General features: G+C 36.2%; 1 protein-coding gene across 11 annotated transcripts in view; it reads right to left on the bottom strand.

Annotated features, from left to right (window-relative positions):
- The window catches only part of LOC114361392 (T-box transcription factor TBX3), a 112,982-nt gene that overhangs the window by 49,601 nt on the left and 45,920 nt on the right, over positions 1 to 17,461 (bottom strand). For all 11 annotated transcript variants that reach the window (XM_028316382.1, XM_028316385.1, XM_028316388.1 and 8 more), the window contains exon 3: positions 17,209 to 17,362. In XM_028316382.1, coding sequence (XP_028172183.1) covers positions 17,209 to 17,362 — 154 coding nt within the window. The remainder of the gene's footprint in view (positions 1 to 17,208; positions 17,363 to 17,461) is intronic.

Here is a 17,461-nt window from a genome sequence, read left to right as displayed (position 1 = left end):
ATTGTGTTGTCTTTTTATGATATTATAATGTCGAAAGAGGCTGCCTTTTTAAGTGTTTTGGATTTCGTTTGCCGAACAAGTAATTATCTGTTTTTTTTTTGTATAAAAATGGTTACAGTTTTATATTGTTCATATTTTTTGCACCTGGCAACGATCTTTTGTTAAGCACAGGGATGTACATAACTTTAAATTGCAAATTTCCTAACACACTAATGTTAATTAGCGCAAGCAATTAATTTAATCATATCGCAACCGCTAACGTTAATATAAAATAATAAAGAAAGACAACATAGTGCAATTATCAAATAATAAAAGCAATGTTTTGAAAAACATGACTTGTCTGGTCCGTCCGGAGCGGACACTCCGGACACCCATTTGTAAAAGTTTCACACTGGATGCGTATTTAAATGAACGCGTACGGTCCCGAACCCTGCCCGGGTTAGGTATTGTTTCAGCCATTTTCCAGTATGTTAATTTACTTATACCTACCATACTTTGAAATTGGCTAACTGAGAGTTAAGTTAACGTTTGGTTACTGTCGTACTAATTTTAGCGAATTTATATACTCGTACCTACCATACTTTGAAATCATCTAGTTGGATTGGTGATTCTTGTCATTGTGTAACCAAGAGAGGTTATCTGCTGATTCTTTCGTTGAGGGTACTTCTAAGCTCAAGTTCATAAACATTAACAAAGGGAATAGAAGAAGAACTCTTGTGTGGTGAGAGAAACTTCAAAACTATTTTTGGCTTAGTTAAATAAAGCAACTAATTAGTACTTATTTAAATCTGTCCTAAGGAAAGTGAGAATTTATTAACGAAAGTACTTAGGGATTTATTTACACAAAAAATGTTCTAATTTCAGTAGGCTGTGGTTGTTGACTGATAAGCTATCTATGTTTTGGAAGAATACATACGAGAATGAAAACGTTACATGCGACGAATCTTTTGAACTCTTGAAATAAACGTTTACTTTAACATTTGTTCCCCTCAAAGGTGGAGGAATATCAAATATCTCTCTCCAGAATGCGGAAAATGCAAAATTGACGTTTACACGAGCGAGCGCAGGTGAGAGGGCGCCACCGGCGTTAGAAATGATTTTATTTAGTGCCAGTGGCTGGAATATTATCTATACTAATATTATAAAGCTGAAGAGTTTGTTTGTTTGTTTACTTGAACGCGCTAATCTCAGGAACTACTGGTCCGATTTGAAAAATTATTTCAGTGTTAGAAAGCCCATTTATCGAGGATAGCTTTAGGCTATAAACCTTCACGCTACGAGTAATAGGAGCAGAGCAACAATGAAAAATGTTGTGAAAACGGGTTTTCACGCGTACGAAGTCGCGGGCACAGCTAGTCATTATATAAAATATGTAACTTTGTTTAGAAATACTTGTACAGTCATATTTATTCATATGTATTTAGAAGCTCTACTTACTTCATTTCAGCCAAATGACGTCCACTGCTGGACAAAGGCCACCCCTAATAAGGATTTCCACATCGACCGGTCATGCACTGCCCGTATCCAGGTGCTTTTGGTTCACCAGATCCTCGGTCCACCTAGTAGAAGGTTTGTTTACTACGTCTACGGACCAGTGCTTGGTTTGGGGTTAGGTAATATTAGGCAGATTGTGGAAATGTCTTGTTTACCCTGTTTTCATTTCTCCCTTCTTTTTCTCCGGGAGCTTGACTTTTCCTGATCCCTTATCAGAAAAAATTAAGTATAAATAAAGTACAAATAATGTAAGTATTTGCTTTAAATTAATCCTTTTTCTTGTAGTTTGTTTTAAATTATTTATCGGTTAGGAACAATATTATGAAGCTATTCAGTGATCACTCCAAAATACATTTAATATTTGATACATTGCAAACTAAATATTGTCTACTTGATAAAACTCCTTGTAACCTTGCTTCCATCCAAGTCGGGAATTCGAAATATCGCGAATATGTTTTCTATTTGTATTTCTTTTATTTCAAATGGAAAGGACCGTGTAGGTGACGAATAAAATTGGAATTCCTCCGCCATACCGGGGTCGTTTGTGAGACATGTTAACACGGCATATTTTGCATCAATTTCTAAAATGCGAGTTTGTTTATGTTTGTTCGAAGGGAAAACGCGAGCTTGTGATTTAACGCTTGTTTATTGCATCGAATTTTGACGGGTTAAATTGATCTTCAAACAACGGAATATCTAGCTAATGTTTGTGGTGTAGTCGTTACAGTAAGATTTTGGAATACCTAACTGACTGTAGAATTAACTACATATCAACCTTTAGGATTCCCCTGTAGGTGTGGATCAAACAAAACTGGGATTGATTCTATTATTGGCTCAAATGCAACAACTTTCTCCAAGAGACGGAAGTTCAAATCATCCAAAAAATTTTACCTTTTTAAACAAATTGTTTTCAGCAATCAGTCAATTAGTACCTATAGGGATGTATTTTTTTTATTGACAGTTTTGATATTGTTCCTGTAGGAAAGTGGTTGCATTTGCATAGTAGAATCAGTATTTTTTTTGTTTTATCCATACTTACAGGGACACCCTGTATTTTAACACTAGAAGTAGTAGTTGTAGTATTTAGAACTTGTCATGAAAATATCTATGAGTTCAATTTAAATGTATTTGCTGAAACTTCATACATTGTTTAAGTTAACTTGAACAAAGGAAAGATAAATGAACAGCGATAAGCAATAGTTTGTATAAATACTTTGCTATTTGAAACCTTAAAGATTAGAAACTTTGTGGCGTCAAGTAGGTATATAGAAATATAAACTTTTCCATCCAAGTTAGATTCAGTGGTTCTAAAACCACGTACATTTTGTATAAATAAACAATATTGTAAATATTCCTTGCTATTATTATGGTTTTTCAATACATAGATCATAGAACAATCGTGCATACGTCACATTCTCGCGGTTATGATGTTATGGCGCACTCATTGACTTAAAGTGCAACTTTACCCGGTTGTAATAAAGTTCAAATTCTGATTCATGTTCTGCAACTGAGCATGACGCGATGGATGGATAGCCCGTGCGATATGACACCCTCTGTCATATTTCAGGCATTATTGCATGTTATTTTTAAGCCTGTGTGTGTCTCATCATATTAGGGAACACTAGATTACAATATAAATGATTAATGAAATCCCGAAATTATTTATAATCTTGACAAAAACTTCCTTTTAATAAATATATTCCATGTAATAAATTAACTGATCAAGGCTCCTAAATGATACTGCATTATTCATATTCCGAACCCGAAGTTGCCGTTTAAAAACGAAAATGAGTAAATCATTTTCATATTTATTGAGACACTAGCTTTCCGCCCGCGGCTTCGCCCGCGTGGAATTTTGTCTGTCACAGAAAAACTATATCGCGCGCGTCCCTGTTTCAAAAACCGGGATAAAAACTATCCTATGTTCTTTCCCGGGACTCAAACTATCTCTATGCCAAATTTCATCAAAATCGGTTGCGAGGTTTAAGCGGGAAAGCGTAACAGACAGACAGACAGACAGACAGACAGACAGACAGACAGACAGACAGACAGACAGACAGACAGAGTTACTTTCGCATTTATAATATTAGTTGGGATTGACACATTAAGAGCCATTGACGGGAGCTGTCACTTTTATCATTATGGAAAAACATCAAAATTACAGCATGTTTCAAGTCAACCATACAATTGTGCTATCGAAGAAATGGGCATATAATTGCTGGCAAGTGACAGGTACATCCTATTAAACGATGCCGATAATAAATTATTTACGGCGAAATAATGTCTTTGTAAGAAATGGCCAGCTGTCGCAATCTCATAACTGTAATATTAAAGAAAAATACACACATAAATCTTGTAGAAATCGTGGAAAAAGTATTGATTTTGTACAAATATTTTATTTTAGGTTATCTGCCTGCAGTACAAACAAGATTTGGGACCTGCATTAAAAAAAATCCACTCTTAGCAGAACCGATTGAATCTTTGCTCCCAACAACAACTGTATTCAATACATAACGTAGAATTTGTAGGTTATTCAAAATCTTTCGCTCGATACCACAACTAATTAAATACGTGCACGCAATTAATTACATGAATTCTTTAGCAGGTGCCTAAATTAATTAGAACCTAATTAATAACACCTGGACTAAAACAACTAATAGATTGGTCTGGCCATATGTACAAACAGGTCTCGGAGTCGAAAATAGATTGTTTTGACGACAGTAAAGTTATTCAAACTATGTGAATATATTTTCAAGGTTTGGGCACCATATTTTAAGTTAAAACAAAACAATAATGTAAAGAGCAATAGAAAAAGTGAATTCATGTGACATTTGAATAATGTTGCACAAAAAAGGGATAAGTTACTCGCTATCAATATTTAACAAGAACGGCGTCGGTTTCATGCATTTTTGAGCACATTGAAATTATTCAATGAAAATGACCATTTCTTAAATCAAAGTCTTGAAGCCAAGGTGTTGCAAGTACTTTTGAGTAAACCGAATAATTCACACCTCCTTCCGCGAAGCCGGTTGATCGGATTACTCAGAAGCCGATATCTCGTGCCTACATCGAATCGATCTCGTCTCGATTCCGCGAATCGCCTCCTTTGGAGGAGTCGAGGTTTAATAGAAATAGGGCTAGCAGCTAAAGGTTTTCTAGGAGCCCTTATAATTAATATTCACAATTTTAAGCATTTTATAGTAGCAAAACATATTAGTGGAAATAAGATGAAAGTTATTTTTTTTAGCTGTACGTTAGATGCATTAGTTTTTCGGGAGTGCTTTTAGGATTCATGAATAAATTGTGATTTCAGAAAACAACCTTGATTACTTACAAACTCAAGGGATATCTTATTAGATTTAAGAATAAAGCTCGGGATTTAAATAGAAAATGCTAGCCCTGAAAATGAGCAACATATCTGACACACACAAACATGTGTTCGAGACATTTTCATTACCATGTATGGCACGTGCATGAACCATAAGGCCTTAAGGTGCCGCGACACGAGACATGTTTTATATAAGCCCTCCGACCAACCTGAACTAAATCTAGCGTTTGAGTTATGACTGGTATCAGGAAATACATCATGCGGCATTTTCAATGAAGGCTAGGCGATTAGGTGCAATAAATTTTAGAATATTGATCACAGGAATAGCATGAGCTAACTGGTAACGATACCTCGTTCGTTTAACGCAAGTAACTAGTTTTTACGCAGAGTCTGGACTAAATCAAGGCGAAGAAAATTAGAAGGATTATCCATACGAGTACAGCCAACCAGTCACGTAAGGCTTTTATGCTATTAACTCTCAAATATCTGAAATTATTTCTCGTACCTAGCTTAGCTTCATAACCTTCAACCTGAAACTACTTCTAACGCAATTAAAAACAGATCAACACAACACAAATATAAAACAAAATAAATGAGAATAATTCACTAAGTTGCCAACACTTAAATTACACCATCAGGCTGGCATATAAACGGGGTCCCATAAAAAAGAACAACACGTGAAACCGTTACTTTAGCACCCCCTTTAATAAAAGGTGATTTGCCCCCCCTTTGGCCCCGTATACGGGTATGGGGGCTGGAAAAGTCCAGGGTTACTTGAGCTACGATTGTAGTGCACACTTCTCAGCTACCTACGTTATGAAAACAGTAAAACTTTGTGTTTGAATTCAAGAATAGAAGAACAATGCTCTCAAGTAAGAACTCAAGTCTCAAAAGTACAGTACAGCAAATTATAGAATTATGTTCAGAAGATACACGATTTTAAATTCGCTTACTTGATTGAGATTTACAGAACCGATTACAATGGCGCGAGATTATAAATATGTAGGTAATATGAAATCTCACCGAGAACTTAATTGGTCCACGAAAGCAAATCTTGCACACGATAGGTATAAACCAAAAACTAGCAAATGAAAAGTAACCAAATTGAAGGCAGCTCACCCTATACTGGTGGGTGTACCTGCGTGCCTCCAACCCATACCAGAGGTTAAGACCAACACCACTTGTATTGGACATTTTATTGTCACACGCCCGTCGTTTCCGTGAGTTGTGAAGCCCGAATTTTGGGAAGTATGTTCTGGTGACGTTTTTATTGGCAGTAAAAAGAAGTGAGCTTGGAGGGCTTCTCAAGTTTACGGTTTAAAGGGTGGATTGGCTTATGAATTCGGTAGAGGTGTTCGCGGTTTGAAATAAGTAAAGACAATTATGTTTTTTTAAAAATAAATTATTATGTTATTGAAACTACTTAATTGAAGTTTTTTCTTAATTTTTATAACGCGTAACTTTTAATAAATTATTGTTCATTAGATACAGAGCAATATTTTTGTATAAGAATATCATTTTTTTTACAATACCTATACAAAACTGAGAGGTTCTGACTGAGATTGAGAACCTCCTCCTTTTTGAAGTCGGTTAAAATGCCTTACAACTTACTTGTAAAGTACTGTCTTACAGCAACATCATTAACATTTCTATCAAAAACAAAGGATAATTCTGACGAATTCCCGATATCTTCTTCGAAAAAAGCCGAACTTCGCTTTTGTTCTACGATCTCTAGTTCCTTCAAATATATTCATTATCTACTCCAGTTTACGAGTTTCCAAGAATCGACGCCGAAGCCCACTCGAGACCGCAAAGAATTTAATAGACACATCAAATGGAAACTTCGGGGGAACCCATAAAGTGTGATCATTATGAGCCCTGAAAATTATTCCAAATATTTCCGCGTGTAGTCTAGGGGGTAGTGTCCTAAAAGTTTGCACGATATCTGCTAAAGATCGCATTGGAAATTTTTACTAAATGTTTTGGTTCACATACGGCTCGATAGTAAATTGAGCATTGATGTATAATATTGGTTGTATGTAGATATTTCAGGAATGTTTTCCAGTCATGATTTTACATATCAAAACTGATAAAGATTAAGCTTTGTTATTATGTATCTGATATTCTTTTGCTTCAGAGTGCTAAGCTATAATTTACTTCTCCAAAAAGATACTCTCACATCAGCTTTATTTCTTAGTTTCTTCCTCGACATTATTTAGGACTACGCTAACCAGCAAAATTGTATTATTTTTTGTATAGCCAGCATTATTTTTAGCGTCAATAATGAATGAAACAATGAAATCAGTAATACGCCGCTCTTGCGTAGTACTGATTAATCATTGTTTCATTCGTTAACATTCACCAATATTTTTGATGCCTATCCCTAGGAGTGCGTAACCGATTTGCATGTTTTATTTTTTAATGCCCACCGCCGGCATTAGCATAAGGTGTCGTGAGCGCGGTGCGCGTAGAAGTGTCGTTTTCTCAATTTTCCCGCCAATTTTGGGGCTTCAAAATGGCCGCCTCGCAGGCACGGGCGACACGCATGCCGCTCACGCGATGGTCCGGACTTTCTTTAGTTTTTCAGGAAATATACCAAAATTAGGGGTAAGTTTCCTTAGGGAAAACTGAGAGGGAGCTGTGGATATTGCTTTTTATCTTTGGAAATAGACTTACGAGGGGATACGGAAAAATTGAGTTGAAGCATGTGAGAAACGACACGTAATGTTGTGACTTGTGAGTTAGGTTCAGAGATTGTTAATAAACAATTGCTATTAAGAATTTGAAAAGAAATTATTTAAGTATAGATATCGCCTTCTTCATTATTTACATGTATTAACTTCTGAACAGTAGTCAACCTCGAAAAATTGAAAGATTAATTTACGACAAAGTTTTGAATTACGTTTTTCAGCTTTTTCGTTTTTCTTCAGTGACAAATGATTTACGCGTTGATAACTTACAATAGGCGTTTGTCTTATTAAAATAAGCATAGGTACTACAATACGTCCCTGGCCAACACCATTAGTAATATACGAGAGTTCCGACACCAGCGTGCGTAGAGGCAGGTGTCGGCCTGTCACGCACCACCCCCGAACATTGGAATTCAAGGAATTTCGTTATGTAACAAACTTACTTAAAAGGTCATTTTTCAGCCAGTGCCATGTGGAGACCTTTTAAAAAATTGGCATTGACAACACCTTTCAGGTTGTGGACTTTTGTAAATAATGCCTTTGCCACTGCTTTCATAAAAAAACCCTACATTTGCGCGCCATTGTCATATCCAGTACAAAAAAAAAACAACGTTAATACGAATGGAATATTTTTTAAATTGTATTCAGTAGAGAGCTTTAAAAAAAGGCAAAAAATTGAAAGATTAATAAAATGTCATGAAAACTATCTCTGAAGTAAAACAGCTTTTTCGTGGAATCTATGACGTCACTAATACTAGTATTTCTTCTCAGAAATCTGTATCAAACTACATAGGGACTTTTTAACATTATTAAATTAGGTATGTCACGCTTGTGCTGGGCTCTCAAACCAGACTGATGTAATTTGGAAACCGATATAATATCTGATTCTTTTGCTCTAGCACATGACTTGAGCCAAATAAAAAATAGGTTGCAGGAAAAATATAAAGTCCGTTCGAAGTTTGAAATAGGTTCCCTAGGTAAAAAAATAAAAAAGCATAGCAATTAAGTAGAAAACACATACTGCCGCGTAAAAAAAAGTACGACGACCACCGAAATCGAGATTTTAAGCGCCGATACGCAATTTTGTAAACCATAGAATTGTCTATCATTGGATCTGTGTACAGTCAAGGACATAAAAGGATTAAAAATTACACTTCAACGGTTCTCAATGGCGAACAGAAACCTTTTTCGAATCAAAAAAGGCCGCTACTACTAAAGCTAAGCCTTTATGAGCATAGAAAAGTCTTTGAAAGAGTTGAAATCAAGATGCTCGTAAGAATATAATGAAATACTTAAGATAATAAGGATAAAGCCTACAATAGATGTTTAAAAAATCGGTAATGTCTTCTGTAAGAAAGGTTTCTGCGAAAATAGACGTATTTTGATAAAATAGGTAATCGTGAATTGATCTGTTCACATTTAATTTTATATAATTAAAGTAAACATATCGTAGAAAGGCCGTGTAACTTTTTAAGCTGGCCACAATTATTTTACGTTCCCGCTATTTGACAAAAAAAATGGTTCAGAACTTAGTTAAGAGTTTAAAAAATGGCAAATGTTTGCGTGTCGAGAAAAATAGGGTCGATTTTTATTGAAAAATTGTAAGAAAATTGAAAAACAAATTTGCAATTAAAAGTATAAATATCAACGACAAGCACCAATAAAATAAAATTAACTACTAACCATAACCATGTTCATTTAAATGTAAAAGCTGATCTCACCGATGATGTCAGTGCAGGCAAGTACAGACGATAGCACATCAAGATAAATGCTAGTAACTTAGTACGTGGTAATAGGTGCGAAATTGCAATAAAAATTCATCTAGTGTTGGCTGTACCTGAACGAAAACTCGTACGAACCACTTGCACTCAAATCATTTAAAATGAACAGTTATAGTGAAGTGCATCAGTGAGTTCCCACGGGATGAACGGGCAAATATTTGCGACGGATCGGGATGTATTTGTGCCACTTAAGCCACTACCACGGGTTTGTGGGCTTTGATATACGTCGCCAAGCGCGAGTGTTTATTAGATTATGAAATAGCAATATCTTTCTGTTTATCATTTAGGCTGAGTTGCACCATCATACTTTGAGTTAGTGATAAGTGTGACGTCAAAAATCTGTCAAACGCCATACAAAAGCACCGCAAAATAAGGTTGCTTTTAACTTGAGTATGTTAAGACTGCCGATTTTGATAAGTTTTATTAAAACAAGAGTACGAAATGAAAATTAGTTAAGATTAAGGTAGCCTTTCGAACTAAGCGTCACAGAGGCAGCGTCTTTAGCTTTGGTCTTGTGCCACCAACGCCGCCGACCAAAGCTAAAGACGGTGCGTCTGTGAACTTAGTTCGAAAGGCTACCTTTAGTTTCACTCTAATTTCCCAACCACCTGGTTTGATTCCACTTCCTATAAAAGTTTATCAATTTTATAACGCTAATGCTGTCTAAAGTCGATTCTGTATTTGAGTCTATCTTTTACTGTCACTCATACCAATAATATCGCTGTGAACGACAGGGATGAATAGATACGAAATTACGACACAAATAAAGTAGCACCGCTGATGACAGCCATAACAAGATTTGAGATATTATCACTCCAAATTAATTTTATTTATTTATTTATTTATTTATTTATTTATATTAGGGAAACAAACAATTTTCATATACAGACAAATAATCACACAAAAAATAGGACAGAAATCAGCAAAGTTTCCACAGTTAAAATTAATACAGATTGCAGACTAAAAATTAATTGAATAGTAATCAATTATACATTAATTTCTAAATGTCAAATAAATACAATGTCAATTTTATAAAATGTCAAACAGTTAAATTTAATAAAAATTATAAAATGTCAAAAATATAATATTAATAAAATTATATAAATTAAAAACACAATAATTATGTAGGTCAAAATTAAAAGCAAGTTATATATTCAAACATTCTCTCAATTGTTTTTTATAAGATGGTAAGGAAGAATTAAAAATGTCAATCTTGTTAAACCTATTATTATATTCCTTACAAGATCTAGGTACAAAACTGTTGCTAGCATAATTAGTCCTAGTGAGAGAAATAGAAAAAAGTTTTGTAGAACGCGAACTCGTCCGAGGGCACCTAAAACTAATATTACTTAACAAAAAAGAGGAGTCAACATGGTTATTTAAAACTTTGTAGAGAAAGACTTGGTCTTTCTCAATGCGACGGTCTAAAAGAAATGGTACATTAGGAAGTGTTCCGCCAAACTTATCAGCTTTGTAACGTAAGTGTTTTTCAAACTTTTTGTTAATTTTTTCTATTGAGTCAATGTATATTTTGTATTGTGGGTTCCAGACAGATGATGCATACTCCAGAATGGACCTTACGTACGAGTTGTAAAGTAATGAAACTGTAGAACATAGTTTAAAATCTCTTCCCGTTCTTAAAACGAATCCCAGCATTCGGTAAGCCTTAGCAGTCATGATGTCTATGTGTGTTTTAAATGTCAATTTGGAATCTAAATGAACTCCCAGATCTCTCACCTCTGTCACTCTTTTAAGAACTATGTTATTTAGGTGGTAATGATGGTCAATCGGCTTCGCTTTCCGCGAAAACGAGATAGAATTGCATTTATTTGTATTGAGAGTCAAATGATTAAAATTAATGGTCATCAAGATCTAATGACAGAGAACCTTACCGGCGTATTCACAAACGATGCTTGCTTAAGTGAAGCAGCAAATCGAACGCATAGCATTGAATAGAGCTCTATGATTGGTTCTTGTGTCACTCTGTGCGTCTACACGCACTGTGAGACCTCATAGTAATGTTTGTGAATACGGGCGTTAGTAATCGTAGCACTTTTCGTCACTTCTTTTAATCTGTGACGGATATTGTTTGCCCTGATCCCTTCACAATACTAAGTAATGTTTAACTTTCGCACTTTCTTACTATTTGGCAGAGTCCATTTGTTTTCCCAAAAGTTTTGGGTCTTCTTCGATTACACAAACCCGTATGCAGGTGTTGATTTCTGCCCTTTAACGTTCAGTAGAGTGAAAATCTTTATTTAGTTTTGTACGAAACGGTAAATTTCGGATTTTGACCCAAAATCGAGAAAAAGGAGATAGCGTTCTTAAAACAGTTATGGTTGGTATGATTTCTGAAATACAGCAATTAAACTGCCTACCAAGAAAAAAAATGACTTGGATGAAGGATTTTTCTTTTTATATGCCACAGAAATACTCTATTTCTTTTCAAGTGCTTTAAAGCACGCTAGCAAGCTATCTAAGCTGTTTTTTTTTTCATATTTTCGCTCACACTTTATTGTTTCTACAAAAAGGTCAAGTTAGTTATCAACCCCCCAAACTTAACACTATCAAACAGTATTTATGGACACAACAAACACGTATGACACATGTCCGTCTGTAACAAAAGCAGCACAAATAAGGGGCCGTTGTACAAATAGTGTCCATTTCACCACTCTACCGTGGAGTGCAGTTTTCGCTGCCATATTTACACTAAACATTACTGACCTAGCACACTGGGGTATCGTTGACAAGTGGCTGCAGTGTTGATCGAAACACGAAATTAAATTAGTGAAGTGGCGGACTCAGAGATTTGTTTTGGCTTGCTTACAAATTATTAACCACTGGTTTTCTATCTGTATAAAGACTGATTGCGCTGTTTGGCACTCAGTTATCATGTCGTAGATGCACCCACTAAGAAAGGAATTTTCAAAATTCGCCTCCGAAGAAGTTGGAACGGGGGACGAAGTTTAAGAGTAGGCGCACAACGTTGATTTTTAGTTGGCCGATAGTTGTGCCCAATTTTAATTTGTATGAAGAATCGGCCTAATCGAATCGGCGTAGTGTGCGCACTCCCATACATGCCCATACTGATCAACTGCCCGACTAAACTATCGGCCGACGAAAAATCCACGGTGTGCGCCTACTCTAAAGCGAGTAAAGCTGTGGATAAAAGCTAGTCATCTACTAAACCTTTTGATGGGTAAACCATTTATTTTTTGAGAAAAAGCCATTGTGAATGGAGTATTTGAGTCTATAACCGCAGAAATCAAAATCAATGTGACTTAAAAGATGGAATTGAAGGGAATATTCCTTCAAGCAAACTGAAGTGGCAATGGGCTGGTCCCATTTCAATTGAGCTGATTCAGCCGATAACCAATGAGCTGAATGTAAGTTAGCGCACCTACACGTAAGGGGAGCCCCCTGCGATGTGAAGGAGACAAAAACAGTTGCGTTGGTTGAAGATGTATAGCCAAGTATATCGAGAGATGTTTATGTTCAACAGTCTAATAATATACCTAGTCTGTCTATGAAAATAGTTCGAAATATTTAGTTACAACTTCAACTGAAATATAGCCATGATCTTATTCAAGACTTAAGTACGACTAAGATCTACTTTTTTCTGTAATCAGTACATAATGAAAGCACTAGTTACATAGAACTAGTGCTTGATCTCCATTTCCTTTGAGAACTGGGAAAGTGGGAAAGTATACCTAATCAAACCTGAGGTCAACTCTGTAAACCTAACCACTTGATTTCTAATTATGCTTACAAACTCACAGGCACAGTATGTATTAGTTACACGAAAAAACACCTCACGAAACAAAGTAACCCATCTAATTGAACATAATAGCACCCCAAAATGTAATCTCAACCGCTACCGTTTTTGCGAAAACATCTTGAGGCGCACAATAGCTTAATACGAAAGATGGCGTAAAGCGGCGTCTACACCGTTTTAATTGTGAACGACTAATCCGCAGCCGGCGTCTGTGAGGCAGAAAAATCGCTTCAAGTAGTGTATTGTGGCGGAATCGTGTCTTGTCGGTCGTGAAGCAGCTGTTGGAAAAAACCAGTGAGAGTCTAGCCTTACTTATTGATTCAGATTTTGGGACCAGTCGAATCGGGAGATTTGATGTATCTGGAGCATGGTTGTTTGGCGTGTATTCAAAAGTAAGGATGTTATGAGAAATATTTAGTTCTAGAAAAATCCACGGGATTTTACTATCGGGATCGGTAATTGTTATTTGTTTTGTTAATGATATTAACCGTTGTTAAATTTGTATGTACCTACCTAAATATAACTTACCCAAAAAGAGAGATGTCGCAGTTACAACCACTTGTAGCTTAGATTCGGGCTTTAATTTTATATCAGGGGAAGCCGTTAAATTATTTAAGACTTCAAATCGTTAATTTTCATCTATTAGAGCTCTTTTTGCTAGGTAATCACTACCTGACTGACGATAGGATGTCCATCAGTCGGTGCCCAATGGATTTTGGATATCTACCTATTTAGGTACCTACTATAAACTGTTTTTTTTTTAACATTTGAAATAAGATTCGAAATCTCTTGATGAGAATTGACAGCACACGTGGACTGTACCTAAAACGGTTCCTAATTCAATACCTTGAGGTACTGGCCAAAAATATAAATAAGAATAATTCAAAGTCGGTTTGCTCTTACCTTCATTTATTTCTGGCAAACTTTAGTACGGGGTTCCTAATTCAAAACCTAGCGATAGAGCCCGTGACGATTGAGTTGGTTCGCTGTTTACCGACTATCTGACGTTCACCAGGCTGGAATCACGCTTGTTGACCTTCATTTGTCTCAGTTCCCGAACTTTCGCACGGGTTTCCTAATTCAAAACCTAGCGATAGAGTCGGTTTTTTGTTACGAGTATGTTGTTTACCGACTATCTGACGTTCACCAGGCTAGTCAGAATCACGCTTATTAACCTTCATTTGTCTCAGTTCCCGAACTTTCGCACGGGTTGTCCGACAAATAAATACAAGTAGACAGGTACGCTACAAAGGCCTCCACGGTTCGCTTGCTGCGCACCGGAGGACATATGCTCAGTAATTTATATACAGTTATTGATCAAACGATGTCCTTTGGCACGCATCGGGGCGTGTGCCAATCTGGGGCCCTTCTCTATTAAGAGGGAGATAAAATCTTGCCCGTAAGTGGCGATATGTATAGTACTATAGTTCAATTATACGAACGCCATACCGTTTGGGCACCGTTGTGGTTGCGGTATCAGCTCCAGTGCTATTTGGGTTTCACTGATTCCGGGTTATGCTTGATTTGAAAGGTCTCTAACAATTGAACTGTGTTTCATGTTTCTATTGCCATTGTTAATTAAATCTCATTACGTAGAAGTAGATCTCATTTGACTGAATAAATAAATAGATATACTTAGTCAAAATAAGACAGTGAGCTATGGCTAGGAAGATAAGTTTCAAGGCAGAAAAGAAACTGCGGTTTCAGTAACTTCAATGATAAAGGAATGAACAACAAATTATTTTTTAATTAATGTTGAATTTATTCATAAATTATGTAATATTTCGAATTTAAATTGAAATTAACTGTCGGAACAAATGCGCCTATTTTATGATGTTCCAAATACAAAATTAATAGTCGCGAGGAGCTGATAGTATCTTTGAAAAATTATGGGTCATCCACAAATCGGCATGTCGTAGACGGAATGACTCGGGTCGAAAAAACAAATAGAATCACCCTATCTGGGGTTCCATCTACCTGGTGCTATGACGGAAGTTCATGCTGACACGTTATGGGGTTTTAATATTCAATTGAAACAAAAGGACTTGAATGCTACCTAATTTGTGCAGCTAAAAAAACGATAATTATTAGAAAATGTACAGGATCACACAGGATGGATCAGACTAAACACAAAAAAATACATTCAGTAGAATATAGAACCTCGACGTTTTTTGAAGGCGATCAAAAAGAAGGTAAATAGCAATGTTATGGTCAACACTGGCAGCAAACTGAATAAAACCCGCGTCATCTTTATGAATAAAAAACCAAACGCCCTGTCACGTTCCAATTTCAAAATTATACATCAAGCCGTATCAGAAGTCAGGTGTTGTCAAAATTCTACGCATACCGCGCGGCGACCGTCGTTATTTCAATTACCTACGCCCTTCGTCAAAGACAAAAGACCCTAACACGAAAAAGAGGCCAAAAAACAAACGCTCATCAGCCGAATTAAAAAAAAAACAGTCGCCCTTATCTATGATTGGATCGCGGTCGTGTAAATGCTTCTTCAAGTGTATTGTGTTACAAAGCGCCGGCTCGGTTTCAGTGGCTTTTTTGAAAAGAGAGTTATTGGGCTGCATTTTTTTGAATGTCCACTTTTAATTAGATTAAGAGTGATTTATTTATATTTGTGAATAATGCTTCCCAATTTGGTGCCGTTTTAAACAAAATGACAACAAAGAAATGCACATTGTTTTTCTTTTATGTGACCAGTATTTTCAAAAAAAGAAAAAAGGTAAGTATTACAAAATTTCATGTAATCGAACCTAATAAAGCTACTATTTAAAAAAAATTCTAGCAAAGATGAATAAGACATGAGAGCAAATAAAATTTCCATCCAATTATTATAATTTCAACACTATCATAAAACGTATTTAAATACAATCATCCATGAATTATTCTTTAACGAGGGCACTAATGGTCTTCTGCAGTGATAAAAAGTAAAAGGTCATCTTATTATAAACAAACAAACAGCGACGATTGAAAAAACTTAGAATGTCCAAGCAATGTATAAGATGTTTGATACTAAAGGCAATGAATAATTTCTTGAACACTTCTAAAAACTTGCTCAGGCCCGTGCTAGACCCAATCATTGACAGGCTCGGGCCATATCTGGAACCTGGTTATGGTAATACAGACTTGACACTGTTGCAGCAACATTCGGCACTGTTGAAATGGTTGACAGATCGCTCGCATTCAGAGAGGTGGTGGGTGGTCTAGTTAAAAAGGTTTAATTACTCTAAATCAAGTAAAAGTATTACTAAGATTTTAACGAGCTGTAAAATTCACTCTAAAAGTTATTTAAGTCGCATATCAAGTCGAGTTAGGCAATATAAAAGTCATTAATGAATTTCAAACTTTTTTGTCCGAGGAATAAACAAAACTACTAGTACGTCTCAAAGGCAGCATATAAAAACACAACCGACTTTAATCCAGCCTTTGAGAATGATAAAATGAATTACACGCCACCTTAACCGAAGAAGATACCAAAGGAAACAACGGTATCCGAACGTCAGAATATTTTGATGCATCAAAGGCGAAAAAACTGCGTAACAAATACCCATTGAAAGCTACTAAACGCCATGGATGATGGGTGCTCAAAGTAAATAGCCATAATAGCCGTGGCCTCACAATGCCCCCCCGCGGGCCGGCGACAGGGGTCCTACCCACGAACCTCTTTTGCTACACGTTAATTATAATATCACCCACATTATAAACTTTTTGTCGGCAAAAAATATACCCCCGATTGCTACTTTTTAGGTTTGACATCAAAACTTATTGTTGTCTCGTAGACACGTTATTAATAGTTCCAATATGGTACAGAAAAGGGACGTCACAAACATAAAAAGCGTTTTGAAATCGGTGGAATGAAATGTTTTGATTAGGTTAAATTAGTGTTTTGGTTGATATTGTTATGTTATTATAATTGATATCTGATGTAATCTCAAACTTTAGAAAATTCTCATAAGCAGCGGACGTTTGTTTGTAATAGGTAAGTAAAGCTGCAAAAATGTATAAACAATCACACTACTCATCTAAAAATTTGGCAAAATTAACAAACTAAATCACAATTTTGGAAATAATTACGACATTAGAATCAACTTCACCGATCCCAAAGCTGACAAAAAAGGCGGTACTCACGAATCCGTGTTTGTCGCTGATATTGTTGGTCAGCTTCAACTTGTGGAAGGAGACGACCTTCTGCATCCACTGCTCCCCCGTGGAGGGTGAGTCGGGGTGGATGTACATCCTCTTGGGCATCTCAGGGTCGGCCTTCCCGGCGACCATCCACCGACTCCGGGAACAGAAAGCACACATATAGTCCTGCTTTTTGGGAGATCATCGATATCCTTGCGATTCAATGTACTTTGTGCTTGAATTCTGAGGCACAGTT

This window comes from Ostrinia furnacalis, unplaced genomic scaffold (genome assembly GCF_004193835.3).
Source record: "Ostrinia furnacalis isolate ACB-3 unplaced genomic scaffold, ASM419383v2 OfSCF5667, whole genome shotgun sequence".
Lineage (NCBI taxonomy): Eukaryota > Metazoa > Arthropoda > Insecta > Lepidoptera > Crambidae > Ostrinia > Ostrinia furnacalis.
The sequence above is the reverse complement of the archived record's forward strand: the minus strand, read 5'-3'. Positions and strand labels throughout refer to the sequence as shown.